Source organism: Cheilinus undulatus, linkage group 11 (assembly GCF_018320785.1).
Source record: "Cheilinus undulatus linkage group 11, ASM1832078v1, whole genome shotgun sequence".
Taxonomy (NCBI): domain Eukaryota; kingdom Metazoa; phylum Chordata; class Actinopteri; order Labriformes; family Labridae; genus Cheilinus; species Cheilinus undulatus.
The window spans coordinates 23656268-23683193 of record NC_054875.1 but is presented as its reverse complement, the minus strand read 5'-3'; the positions used below and the strand labels follow the sequence as shown (position 1 = coordinate 23683193).

Genomic DNA, 26926 nt, shown 5'->3' with positions numbered 1-26926 from the left:
AATGGTAAAGGGAAAAAGAAGTTTTGCGGCCATAAATGTCAAAATGTTTTTATTTCTGGCACATTTATTCAATCAATAGTGTTAAATAAGCCTTCACTCAGCATCCCCATACCCGACTACCTTGCCACTCCTGCTCAAGCCACACCCCCAAAATAATAAAAGCCTGTCAGCAGACCTGCAATTCCTCTTTCCTCCAACCAAAGCAAGAGCAGAGAACAAATAGATCCCAAATGTGCGTGGAGAATGGACTTTTCTCAATTACTGATTCACACGTTGATATTATTGCATTATTTCAGATATAATGTATCGTTTAATGTTTCCTTTGATTACCTTTGAATTGACCTTGTTTAGAAAGAAATTGAAGTACCTTATGTGGATGCATTAATGATGTGAGTTTAAAGTATCTCTTTTCTTAATCAATTAACAAAAATATACTTTGTTTGGAAGTGTTATGATCTGTAATATTTCTTTTTTGTCCTTGTGCTGCATACAGAAAAAAAACATCCTGCACAGACCTGCAAAGAAAATAAAGGTTAAAATGGCAGTGGATGCTGTGTTTAAATGTGCACACAACTTAAGCTGTTCTGTGAACTGACGGTAGTACATCTTAGTTTTTCAAATATAGTATAATGTATCTATCATAACACATTTTTGCAGGTGTGCTGAGCTCAATCTAAACAGATTAATTATCAAAAAGTAGAGACACACATTTTTTTCAAAGACGACCTGTTAAAATAGGGGTGGGCTGCAAGGATTTTTAAGTGGGCAACCTAGTAGCCCAGATGTTGGAGAATTGGACTAGTGTTTCACAACAGAACAGAGTTTATTAAATCACAGTGAGTCAGATAAATTAGAGAGTGTTCTGAGGGTCCTCCTCCAGGAAATTTAGAGCACCAACACTGAATTCCCTGAATCACGTCTGTTTATGCAACAATTTGTGGAGGAAGATGATTAAAATCATATAAAGTTGGCTAGAAAACAGAGATTGGATCAGGCATGTCTTAAACCCCTCACTGGTAAAAATCTGACTTTTACGACTTTTATGGCTTTCAATTCCAAATGTGCTATTTAAGACTATTTAAGACTTCTTAAGGATCCACAGGAACCCTGTAAGAAGCTAAGAAAGCCATAACCCCCCTCAATATATTTCTAAACTATAATTCAGGTCAACTACACAAGAATACTGTTTAATTTTAATGTACTGGGGTTCAGTCTGTTTGACTTTTACCACTAACAAAGTGAAATGGAGGTTAGTTGAACAATGGAGGGTGCTCAAAGCACTTAATCTTTCACTGAAGGTCAAATTAATCATTTCAGATGCTTTGTCCAGTGGAGTAGAGAGAAAAAAATCTGCATATGAATCTGAGATAAGAGTCCTGCTGTAAAGAAAAACATAGTTATTTTAAGTTAAGGGGTTATTCCTATTTTCCTCACCTGGTTCATTATGGAAGACTTTCTACCCAGGCGATTATCAGGGAAACGGAAGCGGCTCCTCTTGCTGCCATCATCAGACTCTGACTTGACAAACTTCTCACTGTCGCCTTTCTCTTTCTCCTGCTCTTTCTGACGCCATTTCTTTTTTCGATTACGACGTTCTTTGGCACTCTTGGAGCTAAGCTTTGACATCTCCGATGAACTGCATGACAGTCGCCCTCCTCCATCATCCTCCACGGCATCTTCTGATACTGTGCCCGCAGAGGTTGCCATGGCTGCAGCCTGCAAAGATACATATTCATGGATAAAGTCAGAATTATGACATAAAATGACTCAGAAGCCTGTTTTGTTTCCCATCTTGTTGACGGCATACCTGAGCATCTTCTTGCTGTTTCTTAAGCTGCTCCAGCATGGCTTTGAACTCTTCCTCTTTCTGCTGAGCCTCTTCCATGGTGGCCTGATTCTGCTCCTCATAGGCCATGGCTACCACAGCCAGGATCAGATTCACCAAATAGAACGAACCCACAAAGATCACCAGCACAAAGAAGATCATGTAGGTTTTTCCTGCTGCCCTTAGTGTCTGTGGAGAGGTGAAAGTGGGGGGAGAGGGGATGAACGGAGGGAACAGTGGAGACAATTATGAAACCAGATACATAACCTCGTCCTCCGGGTCAAGATCTGTGTTGACCCTTGTGCTTATCCCTCACAATGACTCGTCAGAAACGAAATGAGTCAGCTGTTGCTGGGGGAGAGACAGGAAATACGCCTGACTTAGCACTTCTGGGTGCAAAAATCAACTCAGCACAAATGTCTGTGGTTTCCTCTAGATAGCAGATACAATGATGTATCAACAATAAAAAGCTTACAGACATTTAAATCTTACTGATAATATGCTGAAATTAGCTGTGCTAATGCTGTTTAGTGATTTATGAAATTTAAACAGGTCTGCACAGGAACTATCTGTTACCTAGTAAGGGCTATACAATCTTTAATATTATAAAATGAGCATTCCCAATAGATACATTTTCAAAGTCTGGGTTGCAATAAGGGAAGAAAAAATATTTTTGTTAATAAAATCCTGCTTTCTCACTCATCTTGTGTGCATTTTATTAATTGGTCTATAATGTATGAAGGGCAGAATATAACAGTCACGCTTTAACGGAATTCTTGGATTAATTGGTGCCAGCTCAGTGGTGAAAAAAGACAGCTTTTTGGATGGATTTTGGATTCAGAAGGGCAAGGTTGTTATTCTAAGAATTGTGTAAAACCATGAAGAACAGCAGATATTCATTGAATTGTTATTGCATTATTTTGCAAAGACATGGCACTTTATGCATAATTTTATCAAATAGTACAGTCCTCTTCCCTGTCCACATTGAGATTCTCTGCATGAACTCGAGGTTTAGTTGCTCATTAAGGAGAGTCATGATATATACATTCTGACCAACTTTGATATGCACTCTACCAGCCAGTGCGTAGTTAATCTCATTCTCTGAAATGAGATACTTTCCCTAAAGGACGTAGGCAAGAAGCCTGAGCTGCAGAGGCCTGGCAGGATGAATGAGAAGATTTCAGATGAACCCTGACAAAAATGTACTTTTATCTGCTATTTTTATTTAAAAGCAACCCTGCATGTTAAGACATGCCGGCGTTATTGAGTTCCCACCGGAGTGCAATTAATCAGCATACGTTTTCTAATCACATATTTCACCCCTGTGATTAACTAATAAAAATTGATCGAAAAATTTGACAGCACTTCTGTTTAAGAGCTAACTATAACGTAGAGTGAAGTGCGTACATTTGACAAATTGTAGGAGGAAAAACGATGCAGCCAGGTTTCCTACATTTCTACCCAAGATGCATAAATGCATAAAATGGTAGACTAAAAGTGAATCTTTTTTAAAATATTCTCAAAAACATAGAAATTTAGAGTGTACATACAGAAGGCAATAATGTTAATTTGAAATGTCTCAGCATGCAGAGTTCTTTTAAATAGGTCTATAACAGGCTTTTAGTCATTTGTAAATATAACCTTCTGTTCTCCACAAGCATGCAACCTTTCAACAAGGACCCAAAATTTGGAATCAAAATGTCATTTATTAGCCTGATCCAGTTGCCACAATTAATGGTAAACTATTGTCTAGAGAATAAAGTGACAGATTTATGGGGAAGAGGGGTCACATTTCTGTAACCCATTACCAGTGCCACACTAACTAAACCTTACGTAAGCAGACAAAAAAAACACCTCATTTTAAATCTGGAGACTGAGCTCAGTCATATTAAATTGACTGAATTTCCTTTACACTTAAAGCATTTAACATACACAGCTGAATAAACATCAGTACAAACTAGAAATAATACCAACAAAAGCTTATACATATCTAAATCTTACTTTTGATATGTTGTTAGTTTATGTTTTTTTCTTGGCCAATAAAGCTGAATTTAATTCATTTACTGTACTCAGATGCTGATGCAATAAATCTTTTCACTGTAACTCAGATACTGTAAGAAGGCTCCCTCACCTCATATGCACATTTTGCACTAATCAACCATGTTAAATGATAGTATCTCATGTAAAACTGCCCACACTCTTACATATTTGATACTTCTAATCATGTCTTATCAGCATTCTAGCATCCTTTATACATCTTGCAATCATGCTATCAATACACACAGACCTGTATACACTAAAATACAGAAACAAAGTTGTTACATGTTTGTTTGGTCCATATTCAGATCACATGTCTTCTTTTTTAAACAGTGCTATGTAGCTGTAATATGTTGCACAGGTTTGCTTCTTGTACATGTTTAAACTTATTTTATGCCTTAAATTGTATACAGGCTAATTTGTGTTCATCTGCCAAGATTTGTAATTTTTTGTCTTTAATTTTATATTCAATTTTTGGTTCAAGTGTAATGTTTCATGGGGGTGGAGGTGCATTTCCAAAAGAGTTGACCTGTCCTCCAGGTCCACAAATAAACGATATTTAATTCATGTACCGTTATCGGTCAAGGAGGATGGGGGAAAAGCGGAACATCTGGCTCACCGAGCAGGAGAGGCAGAGCAGCCGAGGCTAAGCTAGGCGAAGTTGTGGTAAAAGAGGAAAGGGAGGCTTAGAGAAAAGTAGCTAAGTTGTTGTTAACTACACTGTATGTACACCTAAACTTACAACATCTATAAAAAAAGTGGTGATTAGAAGTAGAAAGCGTACAAAATTTAGCTGTAGCTCAATCGATGCCTAAAGAAACAGAACAACAGAGCAACCGCACGAAGAGGAAGTGATGTAATACGCTCACCGTACATCAGCACGTCAGCCCTATTGGTGGATGGGGACGTGAGGGGGAGCAAACTGAAGCAAAAAACATCAATTTTGGAGTTTTATACAAAACTCATACATATTTCTGATTTTGTCATGGTTCCAGTTTTGACCTAGTATACCCTCTAAGTCGTCTGAGAGGTATGAATGAGAATTGGAGCAACAGGGAGGTTTGCAAAGCGAGACATACAGGCAGACAGACAGCTCTCTAATTACAATAGTAAGATAAGCAACACATTGTAGACAGTTCCCACTCTTTTATAAACATCATTTTCCAGGACTTTTCCAGAATGTTTTCAGCAACAACTAAGTTAATTTAGTATGACAGGTATGTTATATGATAATATGATCCTTAATATAATTTATCCCTTTTAGGTCACCGTGTAAATTGTTCTGGGTTATGTTTTAATAACTTTATTTTTTCTCATTTATCCATGTATTTTCTGTGACTGTAAAATGTTCAACTGTTTTCCAGAGAGCATAGGAACCCTGCTGTACACCTCTAGTTAAGGATGAATTCTAAAGATGGGAACAAAAATAGAAATAGGAGCTAGAACGCTCCTATCAGGTCTCATCTCCCTCACAGGCCATACTGTAATCCTTGGCCCTTAATATTTCATACTTCCTTCCTTCCACCTGGCTTCTGTATGAAGAGGCATTATGGTCTCTACAGGCTGACAGACATGACAGAAATCGCCTGGCAACAGTGTGCGGACCAGCTGACTCAAAGAAGGAACAAAGGAAAACTAAAACAATCCACCATTTTTAGTCTTAGTGGTAGAGTGTGCATGACAGCAGACATTAGAATAGGGAGGAGAGAAGGAAAAAAGTTTTACATGAAGTCAACTACTCTTTTAGATATCATTTTGGATCTGCTATAAAATGTACAATGTGAATGCCAGACGATGAGTCATTAAAATATTAAAAAATCTACCTAAAACATATCCAATTTTTGGTTTACTGTAACCACAGTGTAAGGCTTAAAGATCTTAAATGTACAACAGTATATTTTAGAGGAAAGCAGCTACTTTGCAAATTTGCAGGGGTTGAAACTGACAAGTGACTAATCATCGCAGCCACTCACAGTTTTTGCTTTATAAAGACAAAAGTTTTTGAGAGCCTGTGTGTTCTATGTGTCTTGTATGAAGCAAGCTGAACTTGTTGCATTACCAGCATGTAAAGGTTTTCCCAGAAGTCTTGTGTCATTAGTCGGAAGAGAGCCAGGAAGGCCCAGCCAAAGCTGTCAAAGCTGGTGTAGCCGTAGTTTGGATTCCTCCCAGCCTTCATGCATGTGTAGCCCTCCGGGCAGCGGCTGAAGAGTGGTACAACAGACAGAGGGAGAGGGAGAGAGGGGGAGACAACACAGGGCACACAGCCCAAAATGACTCTGCACTATTTACTTATAATACAATCTGACTTCAGACAGGCAGTGGATCTTCAGCAGGAATCAGCAAAGGAGACAGGGAGGGAAACTTACCCAGAGTCAGAGCTGTTCCCACAGAGAAGAGCATCCAGACTGCCAGGGAGGAAGTAGAAATTGGCTAAAGGGGAAAAATGAACAGCAGTTCTAAGTCACTGTGCTCAGGCTCTGTCGCAGCTTCATCTGTTTATTCTACAGTGGTCTCTAAAACTGTTCAGACCTGTTTCTGACTTCAGTTGTTCATTTTCAGCACAGTTCAATGCAAAGCCATTCGTTTGATCTATCCAGTGCCAAAATGGCATATTGTTTTGTCGTTCCAGCATATGGGCTGACTCATACTCCTAGTTTTCCGCCAGCTCACTGTAGGTGAAGCCATGCCTCTACTTACTGTCGTTCATGATGTACTCGTCCCAGTCAAAGCCCTTGCTGCCATTGGCCAGGTGGCTCTCAGTGATGTTGATTGGCCAGATCACACACTTGTGGCGCAGGTTGCCCATGAAGAGCTGAAGACCAATGAGGGCAAAGACACTCAGGCAGAAGACTGTCAGGATCATCACATCCGAAAGCTTCTTCACAGACTGGATCAGGGCACCCACAATGGTCTTCAGGCCTGGATGGAGTCACGCACACACGTACACAAACCACACAGGTGATACAGGAGATGATGATGCCCAAGTTATGATACTTATGACTGTCTATTCTTGCTAGAAATATTTTTTTGTGAGTACTACTGCCAAAGTACTCCTCTTAGGAATTTATAACTATGAAGAATCCAGTTTTACTTTATTTAGATTAAACATCTATGATCAAAGTGCAGTTTACTGCCTTCATACTAAATTTAACCAGTAAAATTACCACATTTTCATTAAGTAGGTTAACTGTAAATGTTCTAAGATATCCAGGGGTTATGTTATAACTTTTATAATAAAGCTACAACTCAAGCCAATTTTTTAAAATCAGATATAGGTAGTAATACATTTTAAACAAAAGTGACATATTACATACAAGAAATTTCTAAATACAAAACAACAGGAAATATTTAGGAGCCTTCCCACTCTTTTCGGATCAAACTGGATATAATTTTTTAAAACAAGTTCTAATTCAAAAGTCCAATTGGCCTTTGACTTCAACAAGGTTTCATTTTTGGCAGTTGATGAAAAAAAAGAGGGGGAGGACAGTAGAAAAGTGAGAGGAAATCCATAAGGAATAGAGCACAGCAGCACAAAGAGGGGCCATGAGAAGGACAGAGGCACAGGCAAGGGGGCAGGAAGTCACATGCAGGTCATTTAAACTCCAAGGCTGAACAGGAGCAGTTCAATGCCAGTGCCAGTGCAGGCACTTTCTTGAACTGTCTTGTATAAGGAAAGCACCGACTCCCCATACGGTGACCCTACAGTCTGTCTCACCCACACCTTCGCTTAAGACACGATCAGTTTACCTTTCAGACAGGCATCCTCTGGCAGCATTCACATGGGTCCATGAGGAACTCTAACATTGAAGCAGGATGTGCCACACCCCCTTTTCTAATCTCTACAGGTACAGTGGGTTTCACCGGCTGCACATGTTGTGTAATCTTGTTAAATCAATTCTAAATTTAGACTTCTTATTTTGCCAATATGATTAAAAAGCTCCATTGGCTTAGCAGAGTCAATTAGGAATACAATATATTCTTGTAAAAATGCACAAGAAGCATACTTATTTACAAGAACATAAGATTACAATAAAAAGAATAATTTCATGAAATTGCTTAATTTTTTAAAACCAGTTGTGAAATAAATCATATTTATGAGCCCTGCGATTGACTGGTGACCAGTCCTGGGTGTACACCGCCTCTCGCCCAATGACAGCTGGGATAGGCTCCAGCCCCCTCGTGACCCCGAACGGGATAAGCGGTATAGAAAATGGATGGATCATATTTATGACACCTAAAAATGTTGGATCTTGATGATTCATTCCTGCCACTGCACATGAGCAATTTTAGTAGGACTACAACTGCACCATCAAGTTACAGTTTTTCTAGTCCAGAATTTTTTTGCCGGTTCAACTTTTTCTCAAAAGTCTTTTGGCACTTTTGGAAATGAGCTTGGTTGTATTAAAAAAACACAGCTTAGCTTAGCACAAAGACTGGAAACAATGGATAACAGTTCATTCTCCCTTAAGGTACACGATCAGCACAAACAAAGCTCACCAGCTCTAATAACTTTTTTTTTGCTCAAGTCCTTAGACTAAAAGTGCTTTTTGAGAATTTTTACACCAATATCTGACAATCGTATTGAATTGTATGATTTTTTCATAAAAAAGGTTAGAACCAGGGCATGACATCAACACCTGCCAACCAGAAATTACCAGCCAAATTTCAGCTGCGGCAGGTAGTGCAGTGACTCCCACTAGCCACTTTGGCAGGCTGAATTTATTGGTGACTCATCTGGTGCTTTATTCTTACAGGGCTCAGCTGCCTTTTGCATGAGGCTGTTATGAAAGGAAACTTTTGCCCATAATAATCGCAAAGTGCTAGATTTGAATCCATTTTATATTAGACCACAAACTTTGTTGGTCAATTTGAGCATGAGGAAAAATAGTTTTAAGTTGGAAGTATGGTGTTTATTTACATTTCAAAGGACTACCAATCAGTACAAGTAAATTTTAGCATGCCATAGTCATCCTTAATCATATAAAACATTATTTCCAACAAGAAAATTGTGGCTAATGAAAATTAAGAGTGCCTAATAACTTGAAATCTACTAGACACAGTGGCTGGTGAGCAAAAACATTTATGTTAAGCCCTGTTTATAACACATTAACAAGTGTCTATGACTGCACTCGCCACCTTGGTTGCAACTCGGATAGTTTATCACCTTATATTACTAACAAGCCAGCAAATGGGTTAGCCGGAGTAAAGGCCTGTTTAACTGTAAAACTCCTAACATCTGCTAACTCGTGCTCAGTTTGATCCTTCATCAACATTTTGTCACATCAAAAAACACTAAGGTGCAGCTATAAAAAGGCTTCAGAAGGCTGTCCACAAAACGATGGTTGATGCCATGGTAGGCATACTCTCTTTTTATCCAGCCAGTGGACACACTGTGTTTGTTGGTTAAGAAATTCTGAAAGGGTTATCTTACCTTTGGAGAAAAATGTTATCTGATTTTTTTTGTTTTCAGTCTTGGTGCTAAGCTAAACTAAGCTAACTGCCTGCATGCAGTAGCCAAAGATTGAATGAGCATATGTGCCAAAGTGACAAAGCATTTCTAAACAAGTTTGAAATTAAAATATTACCGATGTTATTTACACTGTAAAGATTCATATGTCCTAATTCCAAATGTTTAAAAAAGCCATCCACAGCAGTTCTTTTGAGTGAGCACGACATCTGTTCTACATCCTCTATCAATAGATAGATAGATGTGGGGTCATTGTCACTCAAAAAGGTCGAGAGGTCATTCAACCATCCCATCTGTGTCCCAAACCTCTACAACGTGAGCACACCATTTCTTTTTCTGTGTGGTATATCATTCAAGTAGGTTGTAAAAAAGAAAAAAAAATCAATAATCAAACTAAAGAAACAAAAGAGGGCAAATCAAACTCTCAATGCCATTAGTCAGCCAAGCTCTCGGTAGGCTAATATTGTAAAAGCAAGTGACTGAAAAGCATCATGCAGCATAAGAGATATGTTCACAAACTAGGCTTGGCAGTCTTCATTTATAATTAATGGGTGTTTTCTCTGGGATCTAGCTCAGAGCTAAACTATTCTCATATGAACATTGACTTACACAAGGTTCATTTTTGATCCCAAATCATGGAATCCTCAATCTCCAATTTAATAGCTAGTCATGTTTATGTAAAGTAATAATGAGGCTTAATTTCACAAATACTTTACATATCTGTTAAAGGTTGAATAGCCGGATTCCTAACAATTTTGATTAATACATAGCAGATAAATACCACAAACAATTACCCTACATTATTTCTCTTCAAAAGAGAGTATTCTATCAATTTTCATGGCTAGGGGCTTTGGCTTACTCTAAAGCATGAGGGAGAGGAGGGGTTAAAGCTATTTCTAAAGAGCAACACAGCTGCCTGGGAAGTGAGTCTCTTAATGAGATTGCTACTGGGGCAGAAGAGAGTGCAGACACTTTGGAGGGCCCTGGAGGAGACTGCAAAGCCTATCAAAAATGTATTAGTACCATTTTTGATAATTTTGGAGGAAAAAAAATCAAAAAATGGTTGTCTCCAATTCTTTAGTTGTTGCTTAAATCATAATCGTAATCATAATAATAGTGAGTAGAAAAGAAAGGGTGAGAGGATCAGCCTTAGTGTTTAAACTGAGTCTCACCTGGAATGACAGAGATAGTTTTCAATGCTCGGAGAACTCTGAATGTTCTCAGCGCAGATACATTGCCCAGGTCCACAAACTCTGTTATATATCTGAAATAGGGGAAGGATCACACACAGAACAAACACGATGACAATAACCACACACGCCAAGAGCACAACACCACCGAACCAGGAGGAAAACGACGCCACTCACAGAGCCTGTCCACTGAGGAGAAGGGTGGAAGGTAAAAGGAAAGAAAGACACATACACCTAACACCGACCCCGCCCCACCGTCCCCCGCCCCATCCTGTCTTACCTGGAATTACAGAAATAGTTTTCAATGCCCTCAACACCCTGAACGTGCGCAGAGCTGAGACATTGCCTAGGTTTACAAACTCTGTTATATACCTGCAGGATCAGACCACAGTTACAACAGCTCGTTATTTACATGAAAAGATGAGGTGAAACGGTAAAGTCACACACAGGCCGGCCATGGGATGTGAGTTCTACAGACAATGGATATGGATTTTGTATGGTGCTGATTTGGGGTGTGAATTTTATCATTCAAAGGCTTGTGAAATCTGTAGAATACACATTTTAGTGAAATGGCTTTGGTGATGGGATAGTGACCCTTGATTTGATTGTTGCAGGCTCCAGAGGATTGAAAGAGAAAAGGTGAATAAGAGGTAGAGTTAGATGATTCATCTGATAAATGGAGCTAAGGTGAAGGTGTTGTCAGGGAAGCCGCAGTGTCAGATGGAAACCTTCAGCTCCCAGAGGGAAAAACCAGAGAAGTTTCAGATCAATGAAGGAAACACAGAAGATGATTTATCAGACAGAGGAAATGAGCAATCTGTACAACAAAACCTCACTTCCTTCACCCACCCCCCTTAGCATTAAAATGACAGCATACACATGAATACATTTCATAATTAACAGATATTATGAGCAACAGGAAAAATACTTACGCCATCGAAATGACCATGAAATCCAGCCAGTTCCATGGATCTCTAAGGAAAGTAAACCCATCTATACAGAATCCTCGTGCGCAGATTTTTACAAGAGACTCAAACGTATAAATCCCAGTGAATGTGTACCTGAAAGAGGGAAAAAGATGTTGACAGGATCAGTTCATCAAAGCTCACTGACAAAGTTGAATGCGGTGCAAAAACAAGTTTTTAAATAAAGTAAAATTGTTGCTTTTTAAAATTTAAAGTCAGTAAATACATTTGTTTTTAACATTATTTTCTCTAGAGTTGGTGGTAAACTAGCCCCAGAATGTGCCTCTTGTTCATCACCATCACATTCAAGTCACTGAGCAAGGAGGAGTCAATTTTCTGAAAATAAACCCAAAGCAGCATCTGAACAACACTATCAGTCAACAAGAACTACAGCGGCAATATTTTCCAAGAAAACTTTATATATTTCAGCTACAGAAGGTCAGGGATAACTGGCATCATTGGAATCAGTTCTCAGGAAAAACATGAATGTCTGTCCAAACTTTTATGGTAATCCATTACATAAACCTTCTGGATAGAAACAAAACCCAGACGGAGTAAGATTTTCTTTTCCAATCTACATAAGTTTAAGATACCCTTAAGAAAGCCAAGAAATTTGCTCATGTTTAAAATTAAGCATTTTATCAATGGTTAAGGTATTTTGAGGAGCATATATATTGCCTTCTTTTCACATCAAAGAGTATCTGTTTAATATTTGGCTGGTGTTTTATAAATGAGCAAGGAAAATTGCACAAAAACAAAAGAGAGCCAAGAGAGAATACCTGGGTTGGCCACCCAGGTATATTTACAGTCACCCAAGTACATTTGCAGAGTTTTTCTTCTGCACTTGTGAAAGACATCCATCAGCATGATCCTCCTGGATGTGTGCAGATTGATTTGCCATATCTTATGAAAAAATGAAGCTTCATGTGCTGTAAATTCTAGATAACATCCAGCAGATTCTTACTGCCAATATTTTAAAAGACAATTAATGTTATTTAAGTGTAATTATACAAAACACTGCTTATGATTACTGTCAAAGGAGCAGCAACCAAGAAATCAAATATACAGAATGAGACAGGATGGGGTTGGCCATCCCTGCTGTCTAAGTAAAGTGTGATTCAATGGGAAATGCTGAACAAACATTGCCAGGTTTTTTTTCTTTGTTTCAAAGTCACATGCTTAGCTCTGTGCTGTGATATAATGGAGAAACATAGGCACAAACTGGGACTAGCATTAAGCATGCATTTATACATCTAGGTCAAAATATTGAAAAGATATACTTACTCTACTTGTTTTGACCACTCAGGAGGATCACTAAAGGTCATGAATATACAGTTGGTCAAAATAGTACACATAATGATCATGCTGAAAAGAGTGAGGAGCAGGTTAAGGAAAACATGGGTTCTTTCTTTTAAAACAATTGAAATCAAAACACATTGACAAAAAAAATCTAAAATAATTTAAGTGTACATCTAATGTTATTTTGTGGTCCAGTCAGCCTTAATAGCCCTCAACATTTTAAGGGTTAATGTTGTAAAAGCTACTTATAGCACTTAACAGAATGTTATGCATGCCCACAACCACAGAGGCCATTGTTTTACCAATGAAATATTTAAATGGAGTATATATTTAGTGGAAATGCAATGGTAAGACTAAAACAATTGCATGTTTTTAGCGAGAGGGCTCTACACCACTGGGAAACAAAGAAAACCTCAGAATCAGCTTTTAACGCAGAGAGCGGTCAGTGACAGCTTGGGTTTGTGGCCAAGAATGGGAGGAAATTAGGTAAACAAAGGGGCAATACAATAATCAATACTGTTTACTTAGAGTTAAAACAAAGGGTTTGGTTTTCTTATGGGAGAATACAGAGAATAGAAATATCCTAAAATTGTCTTAGTTTTAAGCTTAAATTTTCAAAGTTATTTTTCTGAGGATGCTGGATTGTATTTATTCAATATCATTTAAAGTTTTTTAAGATTTGTGTTTTATTTAAGTGATTATTTGACACATTTGATGGATTGATTCATATCTGATACATAAATATTGCATTTTTTAAAAAAGCTCACCAAGTTTATAATTTCTACTTAATTGGAGAATTCAAAATCACAGAAAATAAGCACACAGTCAAAATGTGATGCTATGCAGTAAAGTGGATTTGCCACAGTGATTTTCAAATCATCTGTGTTTTATTCACAATGCTCATCTATGCTGCCTTCTTTTCTAAACTTCTCTCTTGAGGCTGTAGTTGGTCAGATTTGCTGGCAGTAAGCTTATGGCTGGTTAATAAATGTGATATAACCTTCACAATTTAAAAAAACAACCTGCAGATTTTGCCTCCTTTATGGACGTATTATTTAGTTTGGTTGCGGTTAGTTTCTATACAGATTCTAAATCAGGGTCTGATTTCTTAAGAGGGGCTCAGCCTTCTAAGAAAGAATGGCAATATGCTAAATCCTAATTACTTAAGCTTATTCCAGAGACCCAGCCTGGCTTATTGTTAAAGGGAAACTTCAACACTTTGGCAAATTCGCCCATTGCCATAATTCCTATAGTCTTAGTAATAGGTTCATTTCCTTTAGCTGTCGGTGCAAGCTGTTTCTAGATCTGGGGGGACCGATATACCAGCTGCACAGCTAACCCTATGTAAGCAGACTGTATTTTTTGCTCTGCCTCATCAAACTCATCAAATATACAATCCAACAACTGCAAAACGCTCTCGTGGACAAGTTGTGACCCGCACATTCACCACACTATGAAAAAATCATGGAACATTACAAGACGGAGATGTTTTAAAGTTAAATGCAAAGCTAGAACTACACTCCAGACATGGCTGCTGCACTGTGTCACTACGCCCAGTGGTTTAACTCAAGAAATAGTTCCGAATATTTGCTTCATGTGTCATAATGTAACATAATTATACGTTATTATTTCATAGCGTGGTGAATGTGCAGGTCACAACTTGTCCACGAGAGCGTTTTGGAGTTGTTGGATTGTGTATTTGATGAGTTTGATGAGGGAAAGCAAAAAATACCGTCTCTCTCCATAGCGTTAGCTGTGCAGCTGGTATATCTGTCCCCCTAGATCTAGAAACAGCTTGCACTGACAACTAGCAGAAACGAACCTATTACTAAGACTATAGGAATTATGGCAATGGGCAGATTTGCCAAAATGTTGAAGTATCCCTTTAATGATGACTCATCATTTTTACTAACCTGCTTCTAAAAAGATAAAATGGCTGCAACATGGTTTCCTGTAAGGTTTTCAATATAAAAAATAATAATAATTTCTGAAATCTATCAAACTAATAGTTGCCATGTTCTGACCCAGACCATAACATACCCATCAGTATCTCTCTCTCTTGTAGTAAGAGTCACAGGAAACATCAATAGCAGTACAAGCAGAAAGACAGAACATATCATCATGAATAATACACACGAACAGGAAAGCCTTTTGTCCCAGCTGTTAAGACACCATTTGAAAGGATATGAATGTATCAAAATTTTAATAGCTATTCGCCTAACCAGATTAAAAGGACTTATGAAGTACAAGGCAGGTGTGGCACTAAAACGGAAGATTGTCTTCCCTCTATTTAGCACTATAAATGTCTGCAGAGAGAAGAAAAGAGAGAGAGAGAGAGGATGAATCAATTAACAGTCTGATAAGAATACACACATCTCAGCAAATGCAAACATCAAAGACCATTTAACATACAAAAACATTGAGTTAGACATACAAAAACTAAGACATGTCATATTCCACAAGCAAGAATCAAATAGTCTCAGATATATGTAGATAATTAATAAACAATCATCTGTGTATTTGCTTATGATGTAGAAAGTTGTACTTTTTGGTCAAATACAACGTGAAACACCTTTAAGCAGAATGAAAATGGCTGCTAATGTTGGTATATTGTCCCAGTCACTCAGTGCCTCCCTGCACTTCATGGCTTTGGTGGTTTCAACTGAAGGGAACAAGCAAAGCTGAGAGGGGCAGGCAAGCCTCTTTCTGTGGATAACCTCATAATTGTTTAAATAAAATATGGCGATTTGCATGAAACTTTAATGAGACTCTGTGCATTTGCAGAAGTGATATGGGCTCTTGTGCTTTTAACAAGGCATCTCTCACTACATTAAGCCCGGCAGAGCTGCTGACGGCTGGACATAGCAGAGTCAAGAGGGAGGAGGAAGTTTGGGAGGGGATATGTACAGTAAGAGACCTCGTTGTGGTGTCACATGACTGCATGTTATCTGTGGACTCCCAACAGAAATAAGATGCACGTGCTAAACATTGTGAACAACAAACATTAACATCTCAGGCAGAAACATGGAAGTGAAATGAAGAGCCTTTCTGCCCTGAGGATGAGGCACAGTTCCTTCACATGACCCTCTGATGTTAATTTGATTTTGATGTTTAGAAAACCAAGAACCACTCTGTACAGCTCAACATGATTAGATAATCTTACTCTGGTTACTGTAATGGGTCAGAGCAGCAGCTTCTACTCTCATACTGTAAACATTCATGGTCAGCCATTATGGCAAACATGGCAACACCCCATTTGCAAGTAGCGTGACTTTTCTGTTAAATACAAGCACTACATACATGTTGTGTGCAATATGGATACACATGGGCTAATGTACAGGCACACGCATGTGCACAGAGACATGCATGCATGAGGATAAGAAATGAGCAGCCTAGGTTGTTATCAACACACACACACAACTGCTATATGCGATGGAAGTCTTTTTTTGTAACGCATGACTAAACTGCTGCAAAGCTACTGAAAATTTCATAATCCAGAGCCAAGCATCGAGGAGAGGACAGGCAGAAAACAGAGGAGATGACGAGCAAGTAAAGCAGGCAGGCAGGCAGCAACTGTGGCAGCAGCAGGCTGAGAAGAAGCAGGGCAGAGGGAGCCAGAGCGAGGGAGCTGAGCAGAAGACGAGAAAGCAAGGGGAGGAGGGGGATGGGCTGGAGACAGAGAGGGAGAGAGAAGCTCCAGCCATCAGGCAGGGTTATAGCATCTGTATCCATGAGGCCACAGAAGCTATTCAGAGAGCCCCCTTCTATTATCCCATGTGGTAAATGGTAAATGGACTACGATTTATGGGTCCTCTAGCCTCAGAGGCTGCCATGCTAGCTGCTAACCAGCTCATATTTCCCTCATCCTGCCTTTTCACTGTTACTGCCATTTTGCATCCAAAAATCTGTTTGTGTTTTCTGATGAAAAGCTGTTAGCTTTCTGGGAGAAAATACATGATGTCATGAATATGCAACACATCTCTTAAAATGTGATCTGCATATTATGTTTTCAAGGGGAAATGTACCTTACATCCAGGTCTGTCACAAGTCATCATTTTACTTTGGCCTGTTATCATTGTCATTTGCATTATAAAATAACTGATACAAAAAGAGAAGAGACCCACATATGGTATTCTCTGACAAACATACACAAATGTGGATGGGGGGATTGTTTTTGCCCTGATAGGACTAGTTTTGTATCAAATAAAAATATGAGAACGTCTCAAAAAGCCCTATCTTTTTTGGTAAAATCTGAATATTTTATGCACCTTCAGGTCTTCCCCAGCTAAAACCATTTCGGTGAGCCTGCCCGCATCGAAGGAGGAGAACTAGTGCGCTCATGCATCCTTGCACATGTCGTCCATTTCGTCCCTGTCCTCACTTCCTCTCTCCCTCCGTCTCTCTCTTTCCCTTCTCCTTGAAAATGATCTGTTTCACTGGCCTTGTACTGAGCCTGACGTGGCCTGGCCTGGCTCAACATGGCACTGCCCTGCTTTGTCTGCTAGCTGGATGCTGCGTCATCACCAGGCCAACCAGCCTGCCTCTTTCTCAGATATGACACTATTTGATAGAGTCACAGCTGAAGATTTGTGATGACGAAGATGAACAGCTTTCCTCTCTGATTATTCTCCACGACCAACCCCCCACGTCCCGGTGAGAAATGTATCCAGAAGTGTCCGGCTCTTCCTCAGCGACAAAGACAAACAGAGCAAAATGTTCTTCTATCAAGGTCACCACCTGATCTGACGTCACAGCAGCTCGAGCTGCCAGATCCAAAGCAGCATCGGGTCCCTTTGGCATTGGAACGAGACTAGATTGAGGGCCGTAATTAGATTTGCCTGAAGCTGAGAGCTGACAAGACTGCTGGTAGAGGCAGGCAGGCGCAGAAATGAAAAACAAAACACAAGAAGCACAGACACTCCCACAACTTGGGTGCATCTGTAAAACTAATGCATGGACATATGAGACTAAAGGAAAAGTGAGTGTTGTGAGTCAGTTTATCAACAGCCCCACGTATTGCTGGAAATGTTTTCCACGTGTCATCTGAATCGTGTCTCCTACTTGTGCACTGGACTGGAGGTTACATAACAGACGGCGTGCACAGTGTAAAGACAGGGAGGTATGAGACAGCCTGAGAGAGAAATTTACAGTCACACAATATCTGAACAAATCTGTTCAGCTAATGATGATGACTAAACAGTTTATTACAAGCCTTTTTTTCAGATGGGACTTGGTATATGACTGGCACTGAGTTATACAACACTCAAGCATTCAGAAGTACTTGAATAATTGTGATTGGGGGAGACCATTTTGAATAAAAAATGGTTTCCAAAACTGCCAGTTTGTTATGTAATTATTAGAAAATGCAAAAGAATGACTGGGTGGAAGATTTTATACCGACTTCTCAGTTCTGATGCCTGACCTCAGTGCTCCTTACTTCCTGCTGAATGCCTAAGTAGAGACTGCCATCTTATGATAAACTATTCTCACTAATTTCTTTCAGTAACAAACAGACTTACATTTTCAATGTTGTCTCAGAATGTCAGAGCATCACACTGCACATGCTGCTCAGGTTTTTCAAAATGGCTGCAAATTTAAAGGACATTTTTAACCTCTTATTTGGCCCAAATTTCATCCTCCTTTAACAAGAAGAAATTATGGCTTTTATGTAATTTTACTAGGGGCTAGTTGGTCCATTATGAACCAGTCACCTAAATATAAAGTCTCCTTTAACATTTTTTTGTTGACAGGTGATATTCAGAGACTCTCAAGGTCACCTGCTGTTCTCAAACTGAGCATCAGGAATAACAAACCCCTAAGAGACACGTCTCTCCACCAAGACAACCAGAGTCCTCACAGGCTGCCGCTACTTTTCTCTCCTGCGAGAGATTATTTCTTAAACAATTAGAAAAGTCCATCATGTGGAACCTCAGTCTTTCAATAGTTACTTACTCTGACCTTTTCCCTAATGCCCTGAGAGCATAGCACAGATAAGAAAACAGACCACTCAAAGGCTCACCAGCTTGACTCTAGCATGCCCCAAAGGTCTTCAAGGAGGAAAACATAATTACAGCCTCTAACGTAATCACGAAATTAAAGTAACTGTAAACACAGCACACCTGGAAGCCTACATCTAAGAGCGCACGACGTCTCTGCTTTGTCTGTGTAATCTGCAGCCATCATGTATGACTCACCTCAAACACATGAGGCTACTCACCGACTGATGATTATGAGATGTATTATTATGCATGTTACGTCTCTGCTGATGTCACAGAATACCTGCATGTATGTGCCTATAGCTGCACAAAAAGCAAAGAGGCATGGGTGCTAATCTATTCAGGGAGGGGTACCATCAGAGCTACTTTTTATCACCGCTTCAAAAGCAACAAAGTCAAATTAAATCATCAAATGAAATAGAGATAAGGGTTCTGTTGATTGGGAAAATTTAAAATGTTTTTTTATAATATACTTGTTAACCAGAAAGCTGCCATACACTCTGCTTGTTCAATCAGTCGTTTAGAATTTCCACATCCCAAAACAAAATCTCAACTAGCCCAAATAGAATCGACTCAAAAGGCAAAACAGGCCAGGCATAAAAGCTGCGTTCAGACAGAATGTAAATTCAATACATCCTAACACACATAGATCAATAAAGAGGCCTTTATGAGCACAATGAACATTGTTTTTTTTAATTAAAGGTATCTGAGGTAAAGGGACAAATACATTTATGAAAGAAAGGACAGGATATCTGAAATTTTGTGATTCCAGTGTCTATAAAGTAACAGTGTCATGGCATATACCTACAGACTAAAACATGTTTTGTGAGGAACAGACGCTGAATTTGCTGAAGTTAAAAACTTTGTGAGGAGGTTTCACTTTGTGTCGATTTTGGACCCCCCTGGGGACAACAAAGAGGCACACTGACTCCCTTGCTGATATTTTCTGAAGTCTATGGATATTAAATGGTGATGTTGATTGGTCAAATCTGTTGTTGAGCACCAAGTGTTCAAAATCTTCATACTGTGTCACTTCATTTTCCAATTGGGTAATCTGGAGGCAGATGATGTAACTGGTGCCAGCAAACTTATGTCATCTGATTCAACAAACTGTGGAGAGTCAAGTGCATCAAGGGAATTGGAAGATATGGCAATTGTGAGGAACAAAAAGAGAGCTATATGTTTAAAAATGTTAAATCCAAATCCTGTCTTTGGCCTCATCTGTCTCAGCAGCACTGCTTGTTTTAACAGCTCAAACTGATACAGCCCTGGAGTACCATGGTCATGGTCTACAGGAGCCTCTGAAAGAGGGAACTCCTCTACTCACCATCGCTCATGGCTAAATAGCATGAGTGTGTGTTTGTGTGTGTTTTGCATAGACGGTATGATGTCGCCACTGATGGCGATGCCATGAAAGAGTGAGTGGGTGTGCCTTATCTTTCACAGATTTGTCCATGTGAACACAAGCTCTAAAGGCTTTGTTCAGACACCGACCCCTTAGCACCAGTTTCAGGCATTAAAGGTGCAGTGTGTAATGTTTAGCTTGCTAGCATTTAGCTGAACAAACTTGTTAAAAGTAAAAGTATTCAGAAGTATCTAGAGTAGTGTTAAATCACGTGAATAAATAAAAATGTGTTATTTTTATGCCATCTTGACTATTTGCATTTTGCATGTTTATACAGAACGGACCAAACAACAGTTACACGTTTCTATTAATTACACTGGTTGCCACTAGAAGTGAGCATCCCAATTTATGATTTGACTGTTAGATGTTGCAAATATTTCCCATTTTACAGACTGCACCTTTAAAATTAACTTACAGAAATAATCAGTATTGTTGCTGATGCTCTCATTTGCTTTTGAAACTCATACAGAGACTTCATTTGTAATTTCACTCTATTTCCTACTAAAGGAAAAAATCCTCACTGGAATTAGACCAGATATTAGAGCCTAATTTTGATAGTCCCTAGATTCTTTGTGCAACTGAGGTACGTGTCAAAACTTTTGATGTTTAATACCCAGCCTTATTCAGAAATATCCTGTGGTTTAACTACTTAGTTCTTTGTCATGTGTTTGTGTGTCTTTGCAGACTCACTTTCTGACTGTTCAGGTAGAATGGGTCCAGGTCCTCCAGTGGTACCGCCACCATTCCTGGAGGGATGTCCCCATAGATGTAGGGCAGACTCTTCCCAGCCTCAAGGTCACTGTTGGGCTTGGGTTTGTTCTCGTCATCGTCATCACGGTAGCTGCTGTCCTGCTTGGGCGGCTTCTTGTTTTTCTCCTCATTGATGCGCTGCTCGAGGGCCGCCAAAGATTCCGGGGTAAACTTCTTGAAGCTATCAGGTCCTGGCGGTGCAAGAAGGGGTGCAGCCATGTTTTCATCCTGCAGCTACTTGGTCTTTAGGTTTGTACCATCCACAGTAGCAGCTCTGCAGGAGGAGGATACAAAGACAGGGAGTCAACCAAACTTCTAAGATACTAGACCATTCATTGGCATGTTTAGGAAGAGGGCACACATTTGCTAAATTCTAACATTCAGGATTTCAGTTTAAGCAGAGAGAGGTTTGGAACAACTGACAAAAAGCAGAAGGAAAGATTCCAAATGTTCAGATGCATGGATACTTATGCATGTATAATGTATATCATACATGTCAAATACACATGGTAAATCTTTTTATGCAGTCATGATGGAAGATGTTGCAGAAAAAAATGCCATCAGCCACTGTAAATGTAAAAATTTGATCCAACATAATCCAAAAAAGGAAAAAAACAACTGATAAGTACAACAAAAATGGCTGTGATAATGATGCATCCTTGCCATACTACTTATTCACAAGTTCCTTTTTACTATTTTCTGGTCTTCCTTGGTTCAGATTAAAAATTCACTTCAAGTGTTTGATAAATAGCAGCAGGTTACATATGACAGTCCAAAAGCAGAAAAGTACAGAAGACACGTGGAAGCAGTCAAAATTAGACTTGTACATATTGATTAAAATCAAAACACTGTTTTACAGAAAGACGTAGACCTTGGCTAGCCCATGGCATTGATGTCTACAAGAGTTGGTCAGAGCAGCCAACTGAAGGCAGGATTGTTGTTTCATGGCTTATGGCCAAGAATTGATAATAAACTGTTGAGATTTATATTTTCAAACCAGTCAAGGAAACCAAAACTGTTTTGTTCTCATTCTTACTTTCAATAGAGGATGCCAGCCAGAAGCTTAACAGCGCAGTTATAGTAACAATGTGAAATGTCCCTTTAATGATGTAAGGTTATAAACTTCTCTTTACTATCCCTCTCTCCCTTCTTTGTCTTCAGCTCAAGTACAGAAATAACAAAGTATACTCTTTGTTTTAATAGCTGCTCAGTGGCTTGTCTATAAGACCAGTGAGGTTTGAGCTTATGCTGCAGTAACGGACAGTTGGCCTTAAGGTTTCAAAGGTGGCAAAGTTCTCAGATCCCTAAAATGTCCTTCTTTAAGTGTCCTTGCAACAAAAACTTACTATAACTTTAAAGCTCCTGATATCTTCATCATGGTTTTGTATATTACATATATCTTATGTTTCAGACCAGTGGGGGATTATTGAGTCACAAGTCTAACACTAACATACTACTAATTTGTAAGACTATGTGATCCATTTTTATTTGATACAGATATAGACCTGTGCCTTGTCATTCGTAGTCACAGTATTGCATAAAGGTAATCAAAGGGCAGCTTTCAAAAACAAATCAAAGTGATAAAAAACTTGTAACATCACGTTGACTGTCGACTAATTCAAATCTGGAACACAGTCCGCTTAGTTTGATGTTGTGATACATGCAGGTACATGTAGTGGAGACAGTATCAGAAACAGTGATGTCACACTGCTGGAAAAAACCTTTTGACCATTCATGAATCATCCAAGCATAAGTATATATATACTATACACGGAGTGTGCTCGAGTAGTTCTCACCAGAAAACAGCAGTTTTTGAGTTAGAAGTTGATATCGTAGCAAACCACAGATATAATGCCTTAGCAATAATAGCTAACCTGGCATGCCAGATGGATTTGTTTCACAGGAGAAACACGGAAACGGGCACATCCATCTGCTTTGCAAGGTCAAATAATAGCACTATTCATCTGGTATGATAATAGCATATTCTGATATTTAGAACGTATTACTTGGGATGCACGATATCGGAGCTGTGCTGATATCCCATATGCCCATATTAACAAATTAATTTTGAACAATACTGATACCAATATTGATATTTAAATGTAGTTAAGACCTTAAACTTCAGTCCTTAAAAAAAAACAAAAGTAGTCCTTCAAAAACATTTTAAAACAAGAGTTACCACACTTTCAGCCCATGACCTCTGAAATAAACTTACAAAAGCACAAATCTCACTTGATAACCATGGTATTATTTTAAATTCAACTTATTTAGGGATATCTTTTACAATAATGGATCATTTAAAGACTCATGATGAATAAAGAAAAGACTGCTGTTCATTCAGCCCTAAACTCTTATAACGCACTGTCCATAAAGCACAAATTTACAGCTGATATAGGCAGATATCTGTCTTAATGAAATGAATAATTCACTTTTTGGGCTAGATCTGATACTAATATCATCCCTATAATATCATGCATCCCTACTTATTATGCTGTACTTTCTATTAACTTGTTACTATTAACAATCAGCTCACAATCACTTAAAAATGTAACTTGCACACCTGAAAGTCATCTCGTCGGTTATGTCTGGGTTTATGAAAGGCAACAAGACAACATCGCCCTTTATGTTGGAAATGCAGTCAAGGTCCTGCATCAAAACTCCTGACAGCCATGACAGCAGACCCATTTAAGGATTTTACTCCTTATAATTTTTTGAATAGCTGTGGAAGGAGCAACAGAACAGAGAGCCTGGTGCACTTAATGGCTGCATGACTCAGTAGTGCCTTTTCTCAACACAGTAAGATGTAAAAAGCGTACATGAGATGGTTACATGACAACTATTCAGGGCATTTTAGGGTCAATATATAAATGTGAAGCAGTGCTGAAAATGGAGTTTGGAGTACACAAGACCACACCTGAACCAAGACACTGACTATTTAAAATAAAACTAGAACTATTTGAATGTTTAGACTGAAATAGCCCATTTGAATAATATAGTTATGCCTTATTTCGGCTCAAGGTGGAGGAAGCAGAGGATTTCGCCTTAAAAGGGAGAACTACATCAACCATATTTGAATCAGAAGGCCTGTCACTTCCTTCTCCCTCGCTTGCATAACACAATCTTGAACACGCTGAACGTGCAAAGCTGATATCACACAGCACAGACTAAACACATACACATGAAAACATGCAGCCTGCGAGCCAAGACGTCTGTTTTTAAAATGGACCCCGGAACCTCGCAGTCACTGAGCCTTCTGCTGCTCTGCTGGCGCTGTCCGCTTCAGCACCACACAAGCGCACGCACGTGCACACGCACATACATATGCACGAACGAAAACATGCAGAGTTGATAAAGGGGGAAAAACAGAACCGATCTGTCTGTGCTGTAAATTTAGGCCTTCTGTCTTTTTCGACGCCCGTAGGCCTGCAGTTTATCCTTCAATTCCCTTCAATGTTATCAAGTCACTGTGACAGCACGGGTCTGCTAGTCAGTCAGCCTCACCAGGCTTGGCCATTCAATCGTATTTTCAGAGAAACACAGGATCATTTCACAATCTAACATGATCTCATTTTCAAAGTCGCGGTGAGAAATGGAGACTTGTTTACTGAATCTGTTAATTGAGAAGGAGGGCCTGCAGACGCCATTACGCGCGTCTTCTCCCCCCTTTATATGTTTGCTTGAACAGAAAAGTCCTGCACGACCACGGTGACAGAGAAACTGGAGGTTATAGCTACTGCGCAAAGAAGTGGCCCGCTACCACCAAATTGGCCAAAGCACCGATGCTGCAGTGGGTGGTTTGTATGTGGAAAATGTCACGCTGTGGCAAACGCTACTGTAGAAATGGCAAAGTCAAAAGTGAGATGACGATTTGTCGAAATAAAAGCCTGGAATGTGTGTAATCTTTCTATTCAGCAAAAATAAGCCAAAACGGTTCATTTTCGGAACATTTGGAGGGGTTTTTTTTTTCGCGTTGCCTTGAAGGATCTGCACCACACCCGTGAAGCCATGTCGACTGCCAAATCAATAAGGGCTCCATCCGTGCACGAGATAGCCTAGAGAATAAAGCTAGTCAAGTAAACACACATGAAAGATGAAACGTGACGAACAAACAAGGAGAGTTATCATGCTGCCACACCAAAAATCAACTGGAGGAATGACACTTTTCTTGGCTATTGATGGAAGGAGGAAGATGAGGCTACTCACATAGCACCAGCCCGCTGTTCGAAGCCTTATGGTGTTTAAAGTGAATCATCCTGTAGTCCGAAAGATGCATATAACCAAAAGCAGCGAGCAAAATGTGGGGAAAAATCTGTCTTTTTTCGCCTTTTGGGCTGGAGCAGTCAGACAGCACCCTCCCTGAAGCCTACCCCAAAACGAGGCATTTTCCCTCGCAAAGATCTAAACAATGCCTCCTAAATACGATTAATCCCTTGCCATCGACACTTATTTGCGGTCCATTTCTGTATTTTCTCTGTTTATGTCCAGTCGAAAGACGCTCAGCAAACGCAGACACCCTCATCCATCCCGCTCCAAAAAAAAAAAAGATGCGGGGCAGTGTGCAGCTCTGCGACATTTACGCAAGGATACCGACAGAGAGAAAATCTGCTTTCACCTAACAAAACATGCACCGATCTCTCAAACGATTATAAATAAAGGATACTCACTTTATTAGCGTTACAATGAATCCGGAAAGTCGTAGCAGGACTGCAGATGTGGAAAAGATTGGGGAGAAACTGCGGTTGTCGCCATATTGTTGCTGCTATCTTCCCCCTCAGCGCGAGCAGTTTCCCTGCATAATTGATGACTCTCAGCAGAATGTAAGGGAGTGTCGGCAAGTGTGCTTGGCAAAATCCTAAAGGTCATTTAGGCCTGCAGCCTTCACACACCCATGTGTGGTTCACTAAATAAAGGCTCCCCTGGCTCAGAGATGAGCCTGGATGAGCTTGTGCACAGAAAAGATGCGCAAGTTTGTTTTTTTTTTTCTGACTAAATGCATCGACTCACTGTGTTCATCAGGGTGAGTTTGTAGTGCAGGAATTTATTGGCTGTCAGGCTGTGAGCATTCAGTCAGAGGCATGGAAACACAGAGAGGGAGTTATCATTTTAAATCATGTTGAAGTAAACATCTCAAATCTCTCACAGAGCCCAACATTCAAGTATATGTAACATTTATTGATCACTGATTCCTGAAATCTGTCTGACTTGGTTAAGAGTGAAAGATTATAGTGACCATGCCACTGCACTTATATACATATACATATAGGCTTCTTATAAATGTGTTGCATCAGCTCTCAAAGATTTCAACTTATAGTCTTCGGTAAACTTCTGGACATCTCCCTGCTCTTAACAGCATGAATTAATATGCAAATAGTCAGCTCTTAATCTAGCCACCTGCCCCCTGTCTTTCGTTATGTAATGTGTGAGAGAAAGAGTGAGGGAGAGGAGAGGATGGATATAACTGTAGAGAATCAAACTCTTGTAAATGATTTTCTTTCAGTAAATGTGTGCCTGTCTTATCCATTGCTGACCTTCTGTTTTGATTCAAACTCCTTTTTACATCATATTACCAATAAGACAAATTATTCTGTTCACACAAATCTGCTTTTTCAGCACTCCCATGTTACAAAAATGAATGTTTAATGCTCAGAGCATTATCAATGTTATTCTCAGTGTCTATACAAAAGTTTTCAATTTCAGGAGAGCCTATAGTTTGAGAGTTGTTTTCTAATTTATGGCACAATCAATCAAAAAAGGTCTTAAAGGAAATGTTTTCTCAATTTGGGGTAAAACTAATGACAATATAATTTCATAAATTTTCATGTGGCTACAGAAAAGGATGCAAAGGTGAATCGCTTTCACCAGCGAGCCCTCTTGATTAACCGATCAACAGCTTAAAGTCCAAGTGTGCATGCGTTAATGTTTGTCTGCCATCTGCAGCCAGGCCCTCCTAACAAGCTCAGCATTGAATCTGTAAGAAATTGGTCACGTTTTT

At 39.4% G+C, this 26926-nt stretch overlaps 1 protein-coding gene across 7 annotated transcripts in view; it reads right to left on the bottom strand.

The window, feature by feature from the left end:
• scn8aa (sodium channel, voltage gated, type VIII, alpha subunit a) overlaps positions 1-25778 on the bottom strand; it is a 61109-nt gene extending 35331 nt beyond the window's left edge. For 2 of the 7 annotated variants that reach the window (XM_041800108.1, XM_041800111.1), the window contains exons 1-11: positions 25599-25778; positions 20875-21208; positions 14971-15089; positions 12769-12858; positions 11452-11580; positions 10800-10891; positions 6560-6781; positions 6229-6292; positions 5922-6063; positions 1808-2014; positions 1435-1716 (exon numbers count right to left, since the gene is read on the bottom strand). In XM_041800108.1, coding sequence (XP_041656042.1) covers positions 1435-1716; positions 1808-2014; positions 5922-6063; positions 6229-6292; positions 6560-6781; positions 10800-10891; positions 11452-11580; positions 12769-12858; positions 14971-15089; positions 20875-21153 — 1626 coding nt within the window. In that variant the 5' untranslated portion in view covers positions 21154-21208; positions 25599-25778. Of the gene's footprint in view, positions 1-1434; positions 1717-1807; positions 2015-5921; positions 6064-6228; positions 6293-6559; positions 6782-10501; positions 10594-10799; positions 10892-11451; positions 11581-12768; positions 12859-14970; positions 15090-20874; positions 21209-25137; positions 25449-25598 lie in introns of those variants that run through there. The other 5 variants (XM_041800107.1, XM_041800110.1, XM_041800109.1 and 2 more) reach the window with 5 other exon arrangements.
• Positions 25779-26926: the final 1148 nt, after the last annotated feature.